Raw genomic sequence first — 15676 nt, 5'->3', positions numbered from 1 at the left:
GAAGGCAATTGGTATGCTTTCCTTTATTGGTCAGAGTATTGAGTACAGGAGTTGGGAGGTCATGTTGCAGCTGTACAGGACATTGATTAGGCCACTGTTGGAGTATTGCATGCAGTTCTGGTCTCCTTCCTGTCGGAAGGATGATGTGAAACTTGAAAGGGCTCAGAAAAGATTTACAAGGAAGTTGCCAGAGTTGGAGGATTTGAGCTAAAGGGAGAGGTTGAATAGGCTGGGGCTGTTTTCCCTGGAGCGTCGGAGGCTGAGGGGTGACATTAGAGGTTTACAAAATTGAGGGGCATGGATAGGATAAATAGACAAGGCCTTTTTCCTGGGGTAGGGGTGTCCAGAACTAGAGGGCATAGGTTTAGGGTGAGAGGGGAAAGATATAAAAGAGACCTAAGGGGCAACTTTATCATGCAGAGGGTGGTACGTATATGGAATGAGCTGCCAGAGGAAGTGGTGGAGGCTGGTACGACTGAAATATTTTAAAAGGCATCTGGATGGGTATATGAATAGGAAGGGTTTGGAGGGATGTGGGCTGGGTGCTGGCAGGTGGGACTAGATTGGTTTGGGATATCTGGTCGGCATGGACGAGTTGGACTGAAGTGTGTGTTCCTGTGCTGTACATCTCTATGACTCTATGACTGTAATGTATTTATGTTCATCAGTTTTTTAATACAGCTGGAATTGGGTTTATCACAAAAATGATGGGGTAGAAATTCATTCACTGTGATGGCACAAAATGGAAAGTGTCAGATTGGCTGCCTGTTCTCTACAGCATCTGATGCAATTTTATTGACTGTAATGGGATTAGGCACTATTTCTGCAGGAGGGCTGATGTACTGCTGCTTTTTTACTCCAATTGTTTGATGCCACTGTTGATCCCAGATGATAATATATTGAGTGTGTGTTGCTGGAAAAGCATAGCAGGTCAGACAGCACCCGAGGAGCAGGAAAATCAACGTTTCGAGCCGGAGCCCTTCGTCAGGAATGCTGCCTGACCTGCTGTGCTTTTTCCAGCAAAACACTCTCTCAACTCTGATCTCCAGCATCTGCAGACCTAATAGGTGTTTAATTCACCATGTGAGTAATATGATTATCAAAAACTTTAAAATAATTCTGTAGAGTTTTTTTTGTTTACTGGCATGTAATTGTCAGGTTTTTAAAAATGTAAATGCAAAATTAAATATCCTTCAGCTAAAAAAAAAGGCTCCTGGAAGGTGCAAATGATGCATTTGGCAAAAGTGCTTGATAGCGATTAATTCAAATTGGGGTAGTGTAGCCAGTTTTCCTTTTGGAGGGGGACAGCTTCCAGCTCTACATTTCTTTTTCAAACAGCTCAAGTGACCATCTAAATAATTCAGACTGGGTGTAACACCTAAAATGCATTGATCTTTTGCACTGGGTTAACCAAGTTCAGGTATATTGCAATGCAAAACCAGTGCCACTAAATGAAAACTCTGCCATTCTATTTATTATAATGTGACCAACCATTGGAAAGTGAAAGCTAGCGTTTTGGCTAATTTATTTTTATTCTTGAATTTAGCCTGCTTCCTTGATTCAATGGCCTCACTGGGTTTGGCAGCATATGGCTATGGAATTCGCTATGAATTTGGTATTTTTAATCAGAAGATTCATAATGGCTGGCAGGTGAGTTTTCTGGAATAATTGAATTCTTTAATGATCTGTTGAACAAAAGCGTGTAATATGAGATCATTGATTATTGTTGTTTGGTTAATTCACATAGATCTAACTTCCAATAAGCTGTCGCCTCTTGCATGGTAGATGATGAAAAGAACTCTGCAGCCTAATCCTTAATAAGCTTTTACATAAGAGAAACACCCTGTATGGAGGAACCTTGATTATCTGAAGGACACCGGCAGGGAGTATTTCATTCAGTAGCCGGATAACATAGTTAGCTAAGCATTGGGACTTTGTGATCTTGTTCGGATAATCCAGAATTCAGTTAATCGAGTGCCAGATATTCTCTGTATATTGTAAACCTCCAACCATCGATAATTTTTCAGTTGGTTCCTACATATGTAAGCAAGCAGAATCTAAGCCACCACTTGTGCATTACTAATGTGATTGATATACAATAATTCTACAGATTGGTGTCTGAGTAGCTAAAATTAAAGATTTTGGAATTGAAAGCAATCATTGAGCTGTTTAGAGAACCAGTTAGATGACAACAGACAAGAGTGTGGTTGATGGATGTATAATTGGAAAGAGGAGTTTAGTGGTCTGCCGTGAGGATCTGTACTGGGACCTGAAGTATTAACTTAAAATTCTTCATAGCTTAAATAGCAAAGTAGAGTCACATGCTAACTACAGAAAGATATGCTCATAGTACATTAGGAGCGTAACATTACAGAGAGCGCGATACTAAGCACATGAAATTGGCGAATAAGTTTCAATATTAGCAGGTGTGAGGTGATCCATTTTGAATGATAACAGGATAGATTGGATATTATTAGGAAATGGGGAGGTTCTGAAGTATTTCAGAGGCATATGCATACTGATTAGCAAATTGCAGTAGATAGATACAAAAAGTAATCTCTTACACAGAGTGCGCCAGTCTATAATTTGGAAACACTTCCATATTAAGTCGTATTGTACTCCAGAAGTCAACTGAAAGAATGAAGTAAAGTCTATTTGTACCTACTACTATAGACATGTACGTCCATTTCTGAGCATGCACCTGCTCAACCAACAATCACTGTTTCAGTCTGTGCCTATTTATAGGAGCAAAAGTGAATTCTAATTAATGCCTGCTAGCTACTTTATAACTTAGTGGTTAATAAATCATTGATTTTTCCAAATACAGTATTCATGGAAATGAAGTTCATCTTGTTATCCTGTCTGCATTCACAATGTAGTTATGAGTTAATCAGGCGTTGCTATTTGTGCTTCCTTTTCCAGTAATTATCAAATATACAGAAAATATTTTTTTACCTGAACAAGAAAGTAACTATTTATTATAGTCAAACTATTTTAAGCAAAAGGAAAAAGTAGACCTGATGAATTATTAATCTATAGCCTGTATAATTTAGACAAAAATGGTAAAAGGAAAATATTTCTAATTTATGTAACTTAAATATTGCCCTTTTAAAACTTCTATCTGTATCCAACATATGCACACACCAAGACTAATAGACAATCACAAATATTATGAGTGGGGGAAGGAGCAAGAGGGAATCATCTGAAGAATATAATTCTGTAACACTAGCCCAAAATCTAAAAGTTAGCTAGGTTGGTTCTACAGTCTATTTTCCTTTCTTCGATAATGCCTCAGTGTTATTTGTAGAATGCCAACTAGTCTTTAGTTCATTGGTTAATTTGTTGGACCCTGGGCTCAGTCTTTTTCTGTGGGAGAAAACCGAGTTAATATTATGAATCCAGTGACTCTTCATCAGAACTCTTCTGAAAACTAGTATTCTACAAACATCTTTGTTTTCCCCTTTGAGAAAAATGGGCAACTGAATTTAAATAATTTCAGTCCAAAGTTAAAACAATGTGGCCTGTTACAGATAAAAGGATGACTCATTCGAGGTTGCTCCTGCGCAATCTGATAAAATAAAAAGTAAAGGAACTGGCATTTATAAACCACCTTTCATGACCTACCAGGACCGGCGGATCGGGTACCGAGCGATCAATTGTGTTAGGGAACCCTCAAGTCAGAGGCACAGACAGATATTCCTGTGGCCAGTAGCGAAAAATCAGAATGGTGTATTGCCTCCCTAGTGTCAGGAACAAGGAGTCTGAAAAGGAGCATAGAATATTCTCAAAGGGGAGAGGACCCAGCAGGAGGTCATTGTACACATTGGAACCAATGACCTAGGAAGGGAAAAGGATGAGATTCTGAAGGGAAAATATAGAAAGTTGGGCACAAATTTAAAAAGGAGGTCGTCGAGGGTAGTAATACCTGGATTGCTCCCGATGCTACGCGCTACTGAAGATCGGGATAGGAGGATAGAGCAGATGAATGCGTGACTGAGGAACTGGTGTATGGGAGAAGAATTCACATTTTTGGATCATTGGAATCTCTCCAGGCGTAGATGTGACTTGTACAAGAAGGATGGATTACACCTGAATTGGAAGGGGACTAACATACTGACAGAGATTTGCTGGAGCTGCTCAGGAGGATTTAAGGTGGGGATGGTGGGGCCAGGTAGATAGTGAGGAAAGAGATCAGTGTAAGACTGGTACAGTTGAGAAAAGAAGCGAGTCAAGCAGGCAGGGAAAAAGCAGACAACAAGGTAGGGCTGATAAATTTTTAACTGTATTTCAGTGCAAGGGGCCTAACAGGGAAGGCAGGTGAGCTCAGGGCATGGTTAGGAACGTGGGACTGGGATATCACAGCAATTACAGAAACATGGCTCAGGGATGGACAGGACTGGCAGCTTAATGTTCCAGGATACAAATGCTACAGGAAGGACAGAAAGGGAGGCAAGAGAGGAGGGGGGAGTGGCATTTTTGATAAGGGATAGCATTACAGCTGTACTGAGGGAAGATATTCCCAGAAATATATCCAGGGAAGTTATTTGTGTCGAACTGAGAAATAGGAAAGGGATGATCACCTCATTGGAATTGTATTATAGACCCACTAATAGTCAGCAGGAAATTGAGAAATTGGTAAGGAGATTTCAGTTTTCTAAGAATAATAGGGTGGCTATGGTAGGGGATTTTAACTTTCCAAATATGGACAAGGACTGCTATAATGTAAAGGGTTTAGATGCAAAGGAATTTGTGTGTACAAGAAATTTTCTGATTCAGTATGTGGATGTACCTACTAGAGAAGATGCAAAACTTGACTATTCTTGGGAAATAAGGCAGGGCAGGTGACTGAGGTCAGTGGGAAAGCACTTTGGGGCCAGCGACCATCATTCCATAAGTTTTAAAATAGTGAGGAAAAGGATAGACCAAATCTAAAAGTTGAAGTTCTAAATCGGAGGAAGACTAATTTTAACAGTATTACGCAACAACTTTCAAAAGCTGATTGGGGTCAAACATTTGCACGTAAAGGGATGGCTGGAAAATGGGAAGCCTTCAGAAATGAGGTGATGAAAGTCCAGAGGCAATATTATTCCTGTTAGGGTGAAAGGAAAGGCTGGTAGGTGTAAGCGATGCTGGATAACAAGAGAAATTGAGGGTATGGTTAAGAAAAAGAAAGTAGTATATGTCAGTCATAGACAAGATATTATGAGAGTATACTTAGAGTATAGTGGAAGTAGGAGTATACTTAAGAAGGAAATCAGGAGGGCGAAAAGGAGACATGAGAGAGCTTTGGCAAATAAGGTGAAGGAGAATCCAAAGGCTTTTAACAAATACATTAAGGACAAAAAGGTAACTAGGGAGAGAATAGGGCCCCTCAAAGATCAGTAGGGCTTTGTGTGGAGCTGCAGGAAATGGTGGATATATTAAACGAGTATTTTGCATCAGGATTTACTGTGGTGAAGGACACAGAAGATATAGAATGTGGGGAAATAGATGGTGACATCTTGAAAAATGTCCATATTACAGAGGAGGAAGTGCTGAATGTCTTGAAACTGGTAAAGGTGGTTAAGTCCCCAGGACCTGATCAGGTGTACCCTAGAACTCTGTGGGAAGCTAGGGAAGTGATTGCTGGGCACCTTGCTGAGATATTTGTATCATCGAAAGTCATAGGTGAGGTGCTGGAAGACTGGAGGTTGGTTAACGTGGTGCCACTATTTAAGAAAGGTACTAAGGATAAGCCAGGGGACCATAGACTGGTGAGCCTGACGTCGTTGGTAGGCAAGTTGTTGGAGGGACTCCTGAGGGACAGGATTTACACTTATTTGGAAAGGCAAGGACTGATTAGGGGTAGTCAGCATGGCTTTGTGCATGGGAAATCATATCTCAAACTTAATTGAGCTTTTTGAAGAAGTAACAAAGAGGATTGATGAGGGCAGAGCAGCAGACCTGATTTATATGGGCTTCGGTAAGGCGTTCGACAAGGTTCCCCATGGGAGACTGGTTGGCAAGGTTAGATCTAATGGAATACAGGGAGGACTAGCTATTTGGATACAGAACTGGCTCAAAGTTAGAAGACAGAGGGTGGTTGTTTTTCACATTGGAGACCTGTAACCAGTGGGGCACCACAAGGATTGGTGCTGGGTCCACTACTTTTTGTCATTTATATAAATGATTTGGATGTGAACATTAGGTATAATTAGTAAGTTTGCAGATGACACCAAAATTGGAGGTGTAGTGGACAGCGAAGAAGGTTACCTCAGATTACAACAGGATCTTGATCTGATGGGCCAATGGGCTAAGGAGTGGGAGATGGAGTTTAATTTAGACAAATGTGAGGTGCTGCATTTTGGGAAAGCAAATCTTAGCAGGACTTGTACACTTATGGTAAGGTCATGGGGAGTGTTGTTATACAAAGAGACCTTGGAGTGGATGTTCATAGCTCCAAGAAAGTAGAGTCGCAGGTAGATAGGATAGTGAAGAAGGTGTTTGGTATGCTTTGCTTTATTGGTCAGAGTATTGAGTACCTGAGTTGGGGTGTCATGTTGCAGCTGCACAGGACATGGGTTAGGCCACTGTTGGAGTATTGCGTGAAATTCTAGTCTTCCTATCGGAAGGATGTTGTGAAACTTAAAAGGGTTCAGAAAATATTACAAGGATGTTGCCAGGATTGGAGGATTTGAGCTAAAGGGAGAGGCTGAATAAGCTGGGGCTATTTTCCCTGGAATGTCAGAGGCTGAGGGGTGACCTTATAGAGGTTTATAAAATCATGAGGGGGCATGGGTAAGATAAATAGACAGTCTTTTCCCTGGGTTGGGGAGTCCAGAACTAGAGGGCATAGGTTTAGGGTGAGAGGGAAAAGATCTAAAAGAGACTTAAGGGGCAACATTTTCACACAGAGGGTGATGTGTGTGTGAAATGAGTTGCCAGAGGAAGTAGTGGAGGCTGGTACAATTGCAGCATTTAAAAGGCATCTGAATGGGTATATAAATAGGAAGGGTTTAGAGGAATATGGGCCTAGTGTTGGCAAATGGACTAGATTGGGTTAGAATATCTGGTTGGCATGGATGAGTTGGACCAAAGGGTCTGGTCTTTGCTGTACATCTCTATGACTCGTGAAATGAGTTGCCAGAGGAAGTAGTGGAGGCTGGTACAATTGCAGCATTTAAAAGGCATCTGAATGGGTATATAAATAGGAAGGGTTTAGAGGGATATGGGCTTAGTGTTGGCAAATGGACTAGATTGGGTTGGAATATCTGGTTAGCATGGATGAGTTGGACCAAAGGGTCTGGTCTGTGCTGTACATCTCTATGACTCTGACTCTATGACCAATTTATTATTTTTGAATTGTTGTCATTTGTACAACAGTGGCTGTCAATTTGGTGCCTTGTGGTGATCCCAGTGCTATTATTTGAGAATAAATATTGACTAGAGTATTGCTCAGGCCTCTGTAGTGATCTTTTGACCATAATCTTCTCTCTGAGATGAGAAATAGTTACCACTAAGTTACAATTCACACTTAAAGCAATAAGTTATATAATGTATTTCCAAAGATCTGAGACTAGACTGTTCCCATTGTGTCATGCGAGATGTCAAATGGAGATTAAATAATCAAGAATATACTATATATACAGCATTCTTTAGTTCATATGATATGAGAAATACCTCTCAAAAACACAATTTCTAAATTTGCAGAAAACACTAACAGGAGTGTGGCAGGGGATGTAGTTAACATTGAGGAGGAGTACAACAAATTACAAGATGATAATTCACAGAAGGAGCAAATAATTGGAAAATTAAGTTCAGCACAGATAAATATGAAGTGGTACATCTTGTAGGAAGAATAAGATCATTAATTTATAAAGTGCAACCAATTGTTGGGGTAGTGGAACAAAGGGATATTGAAATGCAAGTACTGCAATCTCTAAAAGCTGTGCCACAGGTAATCACAGCCATTCCTTTTTTTTTTAAAAAAAAAGGAAACCTAGAACTAGCCATCAGTTCTAATGGGTTAGAATTGAAATGCCCAATAACTGCAGATTAAGAATCAAACCACAACAGCTACCTATCCTTGAACCTATACCATGTTAGAGCCCTGTGTAAGGGAGTGTTACTATTTTCCCTAACACCATGTATCATTGTTTAATGTGGGAGCATCACAAATTGGAAAACCTTCAAACAGTTACAAATCTTAAAATTTTTCAAATGTTAGCAAAAGCAAAGACAAAGCAAACAAAAAAAGGTTGTGTTTGCTCCTGGGAACTAACAGGCACTGCTTGATTAACGAGCAGCAACAAATGATCAACTCACCCAACTACTATTTATTGGAAGTGGGTGTCAATTAAATGTTGTCTGGTTTGTAGCGCCCAAAACTGCACAGCTGAAGTTGATGTTCTTCCTACCTGATGTTCTCACCTTGTTGCTTGGAGGACTGCTACTATGTGCTCAGCTAATTACATCCATCACCTCTCTTCTCCCCCCTCCTCTGCATTCTCCAGTTGTGCAGGGCACACCATGTGGTACACTCTGTCTGGACTATAGTGTAAGGTCCCCCAAGACCAATTGAAACACCAGAACCTCATCTTCAGGATGTCCATTGTCTGCTCCTCCATAGTTCTGGTAGAAGAATGGGATGTGTTGGGCCAAATATGGTTGGCCGTATTCAGAGGATTGTATAGTAGAATCATCGGCCACGGTTATGAAAGGTAGCCCTTGTCGCCCAGTAACCATCCTTGTAAGGATTGATCCCTGAAACAAAGCAGGGACATGAGAGTTCTCCAAGATACTGGCAATGTAGAACCTTCCAGGGTACAAGGCATAGCACTTTTAGGATGTGATACTGATGATCACAGCTGATTCCTACATTGATGAAGTCAGCCATGTTAGGATGTGGTGCTCTCAACACAACAAGTATACGGTCTATAGCACCATGCACCTGGGGTAAGCCAGCCATGTTGACGAAGCCTACTGTTTGAGCTGCAGCACTGACCTTATCACAGGGAGATGAGACAAAGTGGTGTGATTTGTCGTGAATTGCATTGTCAACAACCTTGATACATTTGTGGGCTGAAGACTGAGAGATTTTGCTTGGGTCACCACATTGCAAGCAGCTATTTGAATAAAAATTTAACACAGTCGTGACCTGGATAGTTATCCACCCCTTCAGGCTGCAAATCTCATGTCCTGCAGATGGCATAATTTTATGATGGTGTTGCAGGGCATCTTAAGTCTGTGGCAGCAATGCACCATGCTCATCTGGAGCAAATGGCATTGAGGAGCTCCTGCTCGAGGGGCTGCCGTACCTTCTCTGCATCCTGAGAGACTATTCTGTTTGGAGAACATTGGGAGCAGCTGACACTTTTTTATAACATGACCAGTCATTATTCAAAATCAATCTCACTTAGGTTCAGTTTTCTCCTTTAACTAGTTTGTCCCTTTTGCATCCCAAAGTACTGCCTGCAATTTCTACATTTCACTTTCTCAACTCCTCTACCACAGTGATGGCCCCTGATAATCCCCCTTGAGTTTCAGTGAGCGGACCACCCAGGACTGATTGTGGCCCATGACCTTTCACCCTGCCTGATAACCTCGACTGATGAGTGACTGGAATCCTAACTGGTATCAGTGCAGCTCCGGAGTTGACAATGTACTAATCCCTGAACTGTTTGCACTGGACTGGCAGGACTGACTATTGCCCACGCCCTATATTGTGGCAATACAGAACCCTTGACGTTGACTTCCCCAAATAGCTGATTGACAGTGTCCGAGCCTTGGACTGAGGTCAAACACAGTTCTTAACTGGCTTCAGTGATACCCCTGACTAACAACACTCCTTTTTGACTTGACTAAAGATTACTATCCATAGACTTTGAGACATGACCATTTGGCTGAAGCATGTGCTGTGTAAGCTGCTGAAACATGCTGTAGGTGTGACATTGATGGAATACAATGCCATGCAAAAATCTGTGCTCCACCTTGACAGATAACTGCTCACAACCATGACAACTTGCCTGCTGTTGTCAGTGCTAAATGGTAAGTCCAAATAGAAGTACTGGGAATTCTGAATAAGGTGTAAAATTGCAGCAAGACAAGATAGAGATTTTGTGAGTCTTCTAGCAGGTGTGAAATGAGTGAGCATTAAAAGACCAAGCTGAGAGTTGTTTGGCACACCATATTCCAAAGCCTTGCACCCTCTTCCAAAGCATGAGATGGGTGCCTGTCCCTGTGGGGAAAAGCAGCCTTGGGGCATCATTGCAATGTAAGGGGTTGGTGCATTCCTAGGTTCAGCACTGAAGTGGTGATCTCTGTTCCAAGTAAATTTGAAATGCACCATGATACAATGCTTGTGTATGTCTGATGCCAATCTCTGTGGATCGGTCGTGCACATGCTCACTGTCCATGGAGTGTACATTCAGATGCTGGGGACTGCTGACCAAGATGGAGGCTCAAAGTAGCAAGCATTGAGCTGGAGCTGCCAGGTACCTGATCTGACTTTCATGTCAGAAATTATCTGTTTAGTTTTTCTCTCTCTGCTGAGTGGGAGAATAGGAAATTTGGTACCTGATGTCACCTCCATTTATATACAATGAGATATAACTGTGTGAAATTAGGCCTCACTGCTCGTTGTGAAATTTTCATCTGCACTGTTTAAACCTTAGGAGGGAAATTGGTCCTTTTTTTTTTGATGTCAAGCAACTCTTTTTGTTTCCAGTCTTTCTGAACGGACTCACCATTGCCCACCTCATGAAGGAGCTAGGAAAGTTGGGCTGAAGAGGGCACAGAGAAGATTTGCTATGATTATAATAGAAATACAAGAGTATATATAGGAAATGATGAATGGGCTTAGTCTGTGCTTATCTCTCTGACTAGGACATATTTTTCTTTCTCTAAAATAAGTCTGAGGCAGATCTGATAGAGGTTTTAAAAATTATAGAGTGGATACAGAAAGAACTATACCACTTTTAGGTAAGACCACAACGTACAGGCCATTAATATTAGATAGTCATCACAAAATACAACAGGTAATTCAAAGAAGCTCCACCCAAAGAGTGGTAAGAATGTGGAATTTGCTACCATAAGGACTGGTTGAAGCAAATGACATAAATGCTGTTAAGGAGAAACTAGATAAACATTTGAGGAAGCAGATGATAGATGGTTACAATGATAGATTTAGGTGAGGAATGAAATGAAAATTGCTATAGGACCATTGGCTGCTCTCTCATTAGACAGAGACAACTGATAGTGAGTTTAGCCTCAAGGTCACCAGCTGAGAAAGCAGGACCTTTTGTGGTGACACAATTGAACTTGTTCTGACGACATCATTCTGCATTCCAAATCAGCTGTCCAGCCAATTGAGTTAACCAGCTTTCCAGGGAAGACACCAGTGGAGCATAATATTGACGTAGATTTAAGTGGAGTGAACTGTCCCAGTGTCTTATAGCCTATGTAATCCACTCCTTTATACTTGTACCAAAAATTAGTATTTGCAGTTTATATTTTTACATTCATTTTAATTTTTTGTTTCTAAACTAGAAAATGCACAGTGCTTTAGAAAAAAAGATTCAATAGGAGATAATACTTTGCAATCCTTTTAGTTCATTTGTTTTGTTTAATAATAGTTTTTAACATTTTACTTGCAGGTAGAGGAAGCTGATGATTGGCTACGCTATGGTAACCCATGGGAAAAGGCACGGCCTGAATACATGCTCCCTGTTCATTTCCATGGGCGGGTTGAACATACCGCAGATGGCATCAGATGGGTTGATACTCAGGTATGTACTGCTTAACCTGTAATATATAGGAGCTTTAGGAATAAACCACAGAGTTCAGTCACATTATCAAACCAAATAACTTTTTTTTGTTAGTGGAACAGAAATCAACTATTCCAGCCCCTTGAACCTTCACAGCTTGTTTGGAGGGATGAGAGTTCTATATTTTTGAATCTTTTGTGTGAAAATAATAGATGGGGAAAGTATTAATATAATCACACAACACAGAAAACACTCATCATTCTTGTCAGCTCTCCGAAATAACTATTCACTTAGCCCCAAATAACCTGTTTCCTTCCCATAATTCTACAAATGTTTCTCTTCAAGTAGATATTCTGATATTTTTGATTCAGAAATTTAATGAATTTCATCCCCTCAAAGCTATAACCTACCATTCTATGGTACAATATTTTTGTCTCAATTCCTGACAGCAAAAGATAGTGGTGCTGTCTGTCTGTGTTGAGTCAGTTCAATAAAATGACTTCAAGTTGTTCACACTTCATACAGGTTGCTAAGCCTTGAGAGTCTGAAAAGGAAACAAATTTTGTCTTCAATTGATGGTGCATTGAAAGGATGCAATACTAAAATATTATAGACAGTTACTGACCTATGAATGTGCAACTTATGAATGCTCATACTTACAAACCTGATCCCATGCAGGCGTGTATTAATACTAATTTTAAAGATCTGCCATATGAACATTTTCCCATAGTTATGAACAGCTGTTTGATATTGTTCTGCATTGTGTTCTGACTTGCAAGCAAATTGTTTGTGTACGGATTTAAGAAAATCTGTTTGCAACCCTGAGACTGCCTCGACATTGTTTTTCTTTTCCTGTTTTGCTTTCCCAATTATATTCTACTGTAAACCTCTTACCAGTATACAGGTGTGAAAAGGACGGTGGTCTTCATCTTGAGGGAGCTAGAATGCAATGAGGCAGTTGAAATCCTGCAGCCATTGTACAATACCTTCATCAGATTCTACCTGAAGTAATGTGCTCAGTTCTGGCACTGCATCTCAGGGAGGAAGCTTTCAAGGGAATACAGAGCATCTGAATCAGAATCAGAGATTTAGAAAATTAAATTGCAAAGGTGGCTTGCAGATATGACAAATTTCCCTGAGTTTGGAACTCAGAGGATTGATCTGCAAGACACAGAAGAAGTCTAGAATTCTTTATCCTAAGAAAGCTGAAGTTCTAGGGGGAGAGTTGGAGTTTGAAGACTGAATCAATGGAATTTTGTTGAAGAAGGTAGTTAAAAGATACTGAGCAATGGAGATCAAAATCTAATTGAATGGCAAAGTATGACTGAATACCTGAATCTCCTAAGGAAAATAATTAAAATCCAATCCAAAATTTTTTTTAAAAATTGCATTGAAACTACACAATGTAGTGTAAATGAATTTAATTGTAGATGGTAAGTATTGCATTATTGTTTCTGATGAAGAGTCCTATGTGCCAAATAACGACATTATGCTAATGGAAACAGGTTGTCCTTGCCATGCCATATGATACTCCAGTGCCAGGATTCAAGAACAACACTGTCAACACCATGAGATTGTGGTCTGCCAAGGCTCCCAATGATTTCAACCTGAAAGACTGTAAGTTGTTAGAAAACTTATCTGACATTGTGTAGATCTTGTACCCCTTTATATAACTACTGTTTTATTCTACAATATATGGCTTACCGTTGTCATTATACACATCTTTAGTGGTCCTCATTTGAAAGAATGCCTTTGAGCAAGAATTGAAGAAATTTTGGACAGGAGATCAATGTCATAACTTTGGCGATATATGTTAGAGGTTTTGAAGAAGAGGTAACGAGAAGGCATGTTCCAGAGGGATAGCTTTTAATGAGTGAGTGAGTGTTCAGGCCCCAATAATGTAGGTGATGGCCTAGTGGTATTATCGCTGGACTATTATTCCAGAGACCCAGGTAATATTCAGGGGACCTGGGTTCAAATCCTGCTTCAGCATGTTGTGGAGTTTGAATTCAATAAAAATTTGGAATCAAGTGTCGAATGATGAACATGAATCCATTGCTGATTGTTGGAAAAACCCATCTGATTCACTAATCTCCTTCAGGGAGAGAAACTGCCATCCCTACCTGGTCTGGCCACATGTGACTCCAGACCCACAGCAATGTGGTTGATCCTTAACTGCCCTTTGGGCAATTAGGGATAGGCAATAAAATGCTGGCCAAGCCACTGATGCCCTCATCTTATGAATGAATAGCAAACAAAATGAGTGCCACAGGTCAAAGTGTGAAGGGAGTAATTGTCAGCCAAGTCAAGGGAGGCACCCTTTAGTCAGATGTTCCCAATACAGTAAGTCAAGGGTAGCTTCAATATCAGTTAAGGGGCTATGGCATGGTCAGTCTACTGCTTGGGGCAGTCATGAGGAGGGCAAACATTCCTCCTCAGTCCAGGGAAACCATTCCTCCTCAGTCCAGGGAGTACACAACCTGCAGGTCCAGTGCAAAAAAGAGTCTGTGCATTTGTGGGAAGTTAGGCAGGGAGTTGCATAGAGATCATTTAGGGGTCTGGTCACTCATTGTTCGGGACTGTCCATTTAAGTTGGTCAGGAGGGTGGGCCGTGGTCAGTCCTGTGGCTTCATCCACTAAATGTCATAGGGCTTATCAGGTATCACTGCCATGAGAAGGAAACTAGAGAAATCATTTATGGGGATTGGAGGTAGGATGCCTGGGATGCAGCGGGGGTAACAATTATGAAATCAATCTCTCTCTGTTGATCCAACTGAGGGCTATGCCCGTAGACTCTGATACACAGCCATTTGTTTGAATGACATGCAGTGTGCTTGTTGCTTACACAGCTGGCACATGGTGTAGATGTAAGACTAACATGACTGTCTGTGTGGAGTTTGCACATTCTCCCTGTGTCTGCGTGGGTTTCCTCTGGGTGCTCTTGTTTCCTCCCACAGTCCAAAGATGTGCAGGTTCAGGTGAATTGGCCATGCTAAATTGCCCATAGTGTTCGGTGCATTAGTCAGAGGGAAATGGATCTGGGTGGGTTACTCTTCGGAGGGTGGGTGTGGACTGGTTGGGCCGAAGGGCCTGTTTCCGCACTGTAGGGAATCTAATCATAGCAGTGTATACAACATGTCGTGCTTTGCAGTCAAGGAGGTGGACAAACTGTTTGTGTTGAAAGGCAAGGCAGTGGTTTTGTGAATGTCAAAGTAGGTACAAAATGAGTGAGCAATACAGGTTCAAACGAGGATCTTTCGAGGTGCATCCTAGGCCAATCCATAAGCTGCCCTAACTGCAGCAAATTTTAAATTTCAAATATATATTCTATTCATAAAAATATTTTGTTCTGTGCAATTGATCATGCCGCACATACGTAAACATTGCATTTCTTTGCACACAGAGATCGAGTAATCATTCGTATATACAGGTCTGTATGTTTACCATCCATGTATTTAACTGAGGCATCAGCGGAGCCCACTTACTGCGTGAGCCCCCTGTTCTTCTTTGGCAGGCAGAAGAACATCACACCTTGGCGGCAGCTGCCCCAAGCTTCAGCGCGTCCCTCAACACGTAGTCCTGGACCTTGGAATGTGCCAGTCTGCAACACTCAGTCAGGGTCAGCTCCTTCAGCTGGAAGATCAACAGGTTTTGGACAGACCAAAGAGCGTCCTTCACCGAGTTGATGATCCTCCAGGCACAGTTGATGTTTGTCTCGGTGTGCGTCCCGGGGAACAGGCCGTAGAGCACAGAGTCCCGCGTCACGGCGCTGCTCGGGACGAACCTCGACAAACACCACTGCATTCCTCTCCAGACTTCCTTTGCGGAGGCACATTCCAGAAGGAGGTGTATAACAGTCTGCCCGCACCCCCCGCCCCCGCAGCCGCTTCGAGGGCAGCGTGCGGTGCGGCTGAGAGTGCGGGTGTGCATAA

At 41.5% G+C, this 15676-nt stretch overlaps 1 protein-coding gene across 1 annotated transcript in view; it reads left to right on the top strand.

The window, feature by feature from the left end:
• The window catches only part of pygb (phosphorylase, glycogen; brain), a 101714-nt gene that overhangs the window by 27995 nt on the left and 58043 nt on the right, over positions 1–15676 (top strand). The window contains exons 4-6 of the mRNA XM_043696427.1: positions 1547–1650; positions 11634–11765; positions 13250–13361. Of these exons, the coding sequence (XP_043552362.1) occupies positions 1547–1650; positions 11634–11765; positions 13250–13361 (348 nt within the window). The remainder of the gene's footprint in view (positions 1–1546; positions 1651–11633; positions 11766–13249; positions 13362–15676) is intronic.

This window comes from Chiloscyllium plagiosum, chromosome 9, assembly GCF_004010195.1.
Source record: "Chiloscyllium plagiosum isolate BGI_BamShark_2017 chromosome 9, ASM401019v2, whole genome shotgun sequence".
NCBI classification, from domain to species: Eukaryota; Metazoa; Chordata; class Chondrichthyes; order Orectolobiformes; family Hemiscylliidae; genus Chiloscyllium; species Chiloscyllium plagiosum.
Note: the sequence above shows the minus strand (reverse complement) of the source record. Positions and strands in the feature narration are given on the sequence as shown.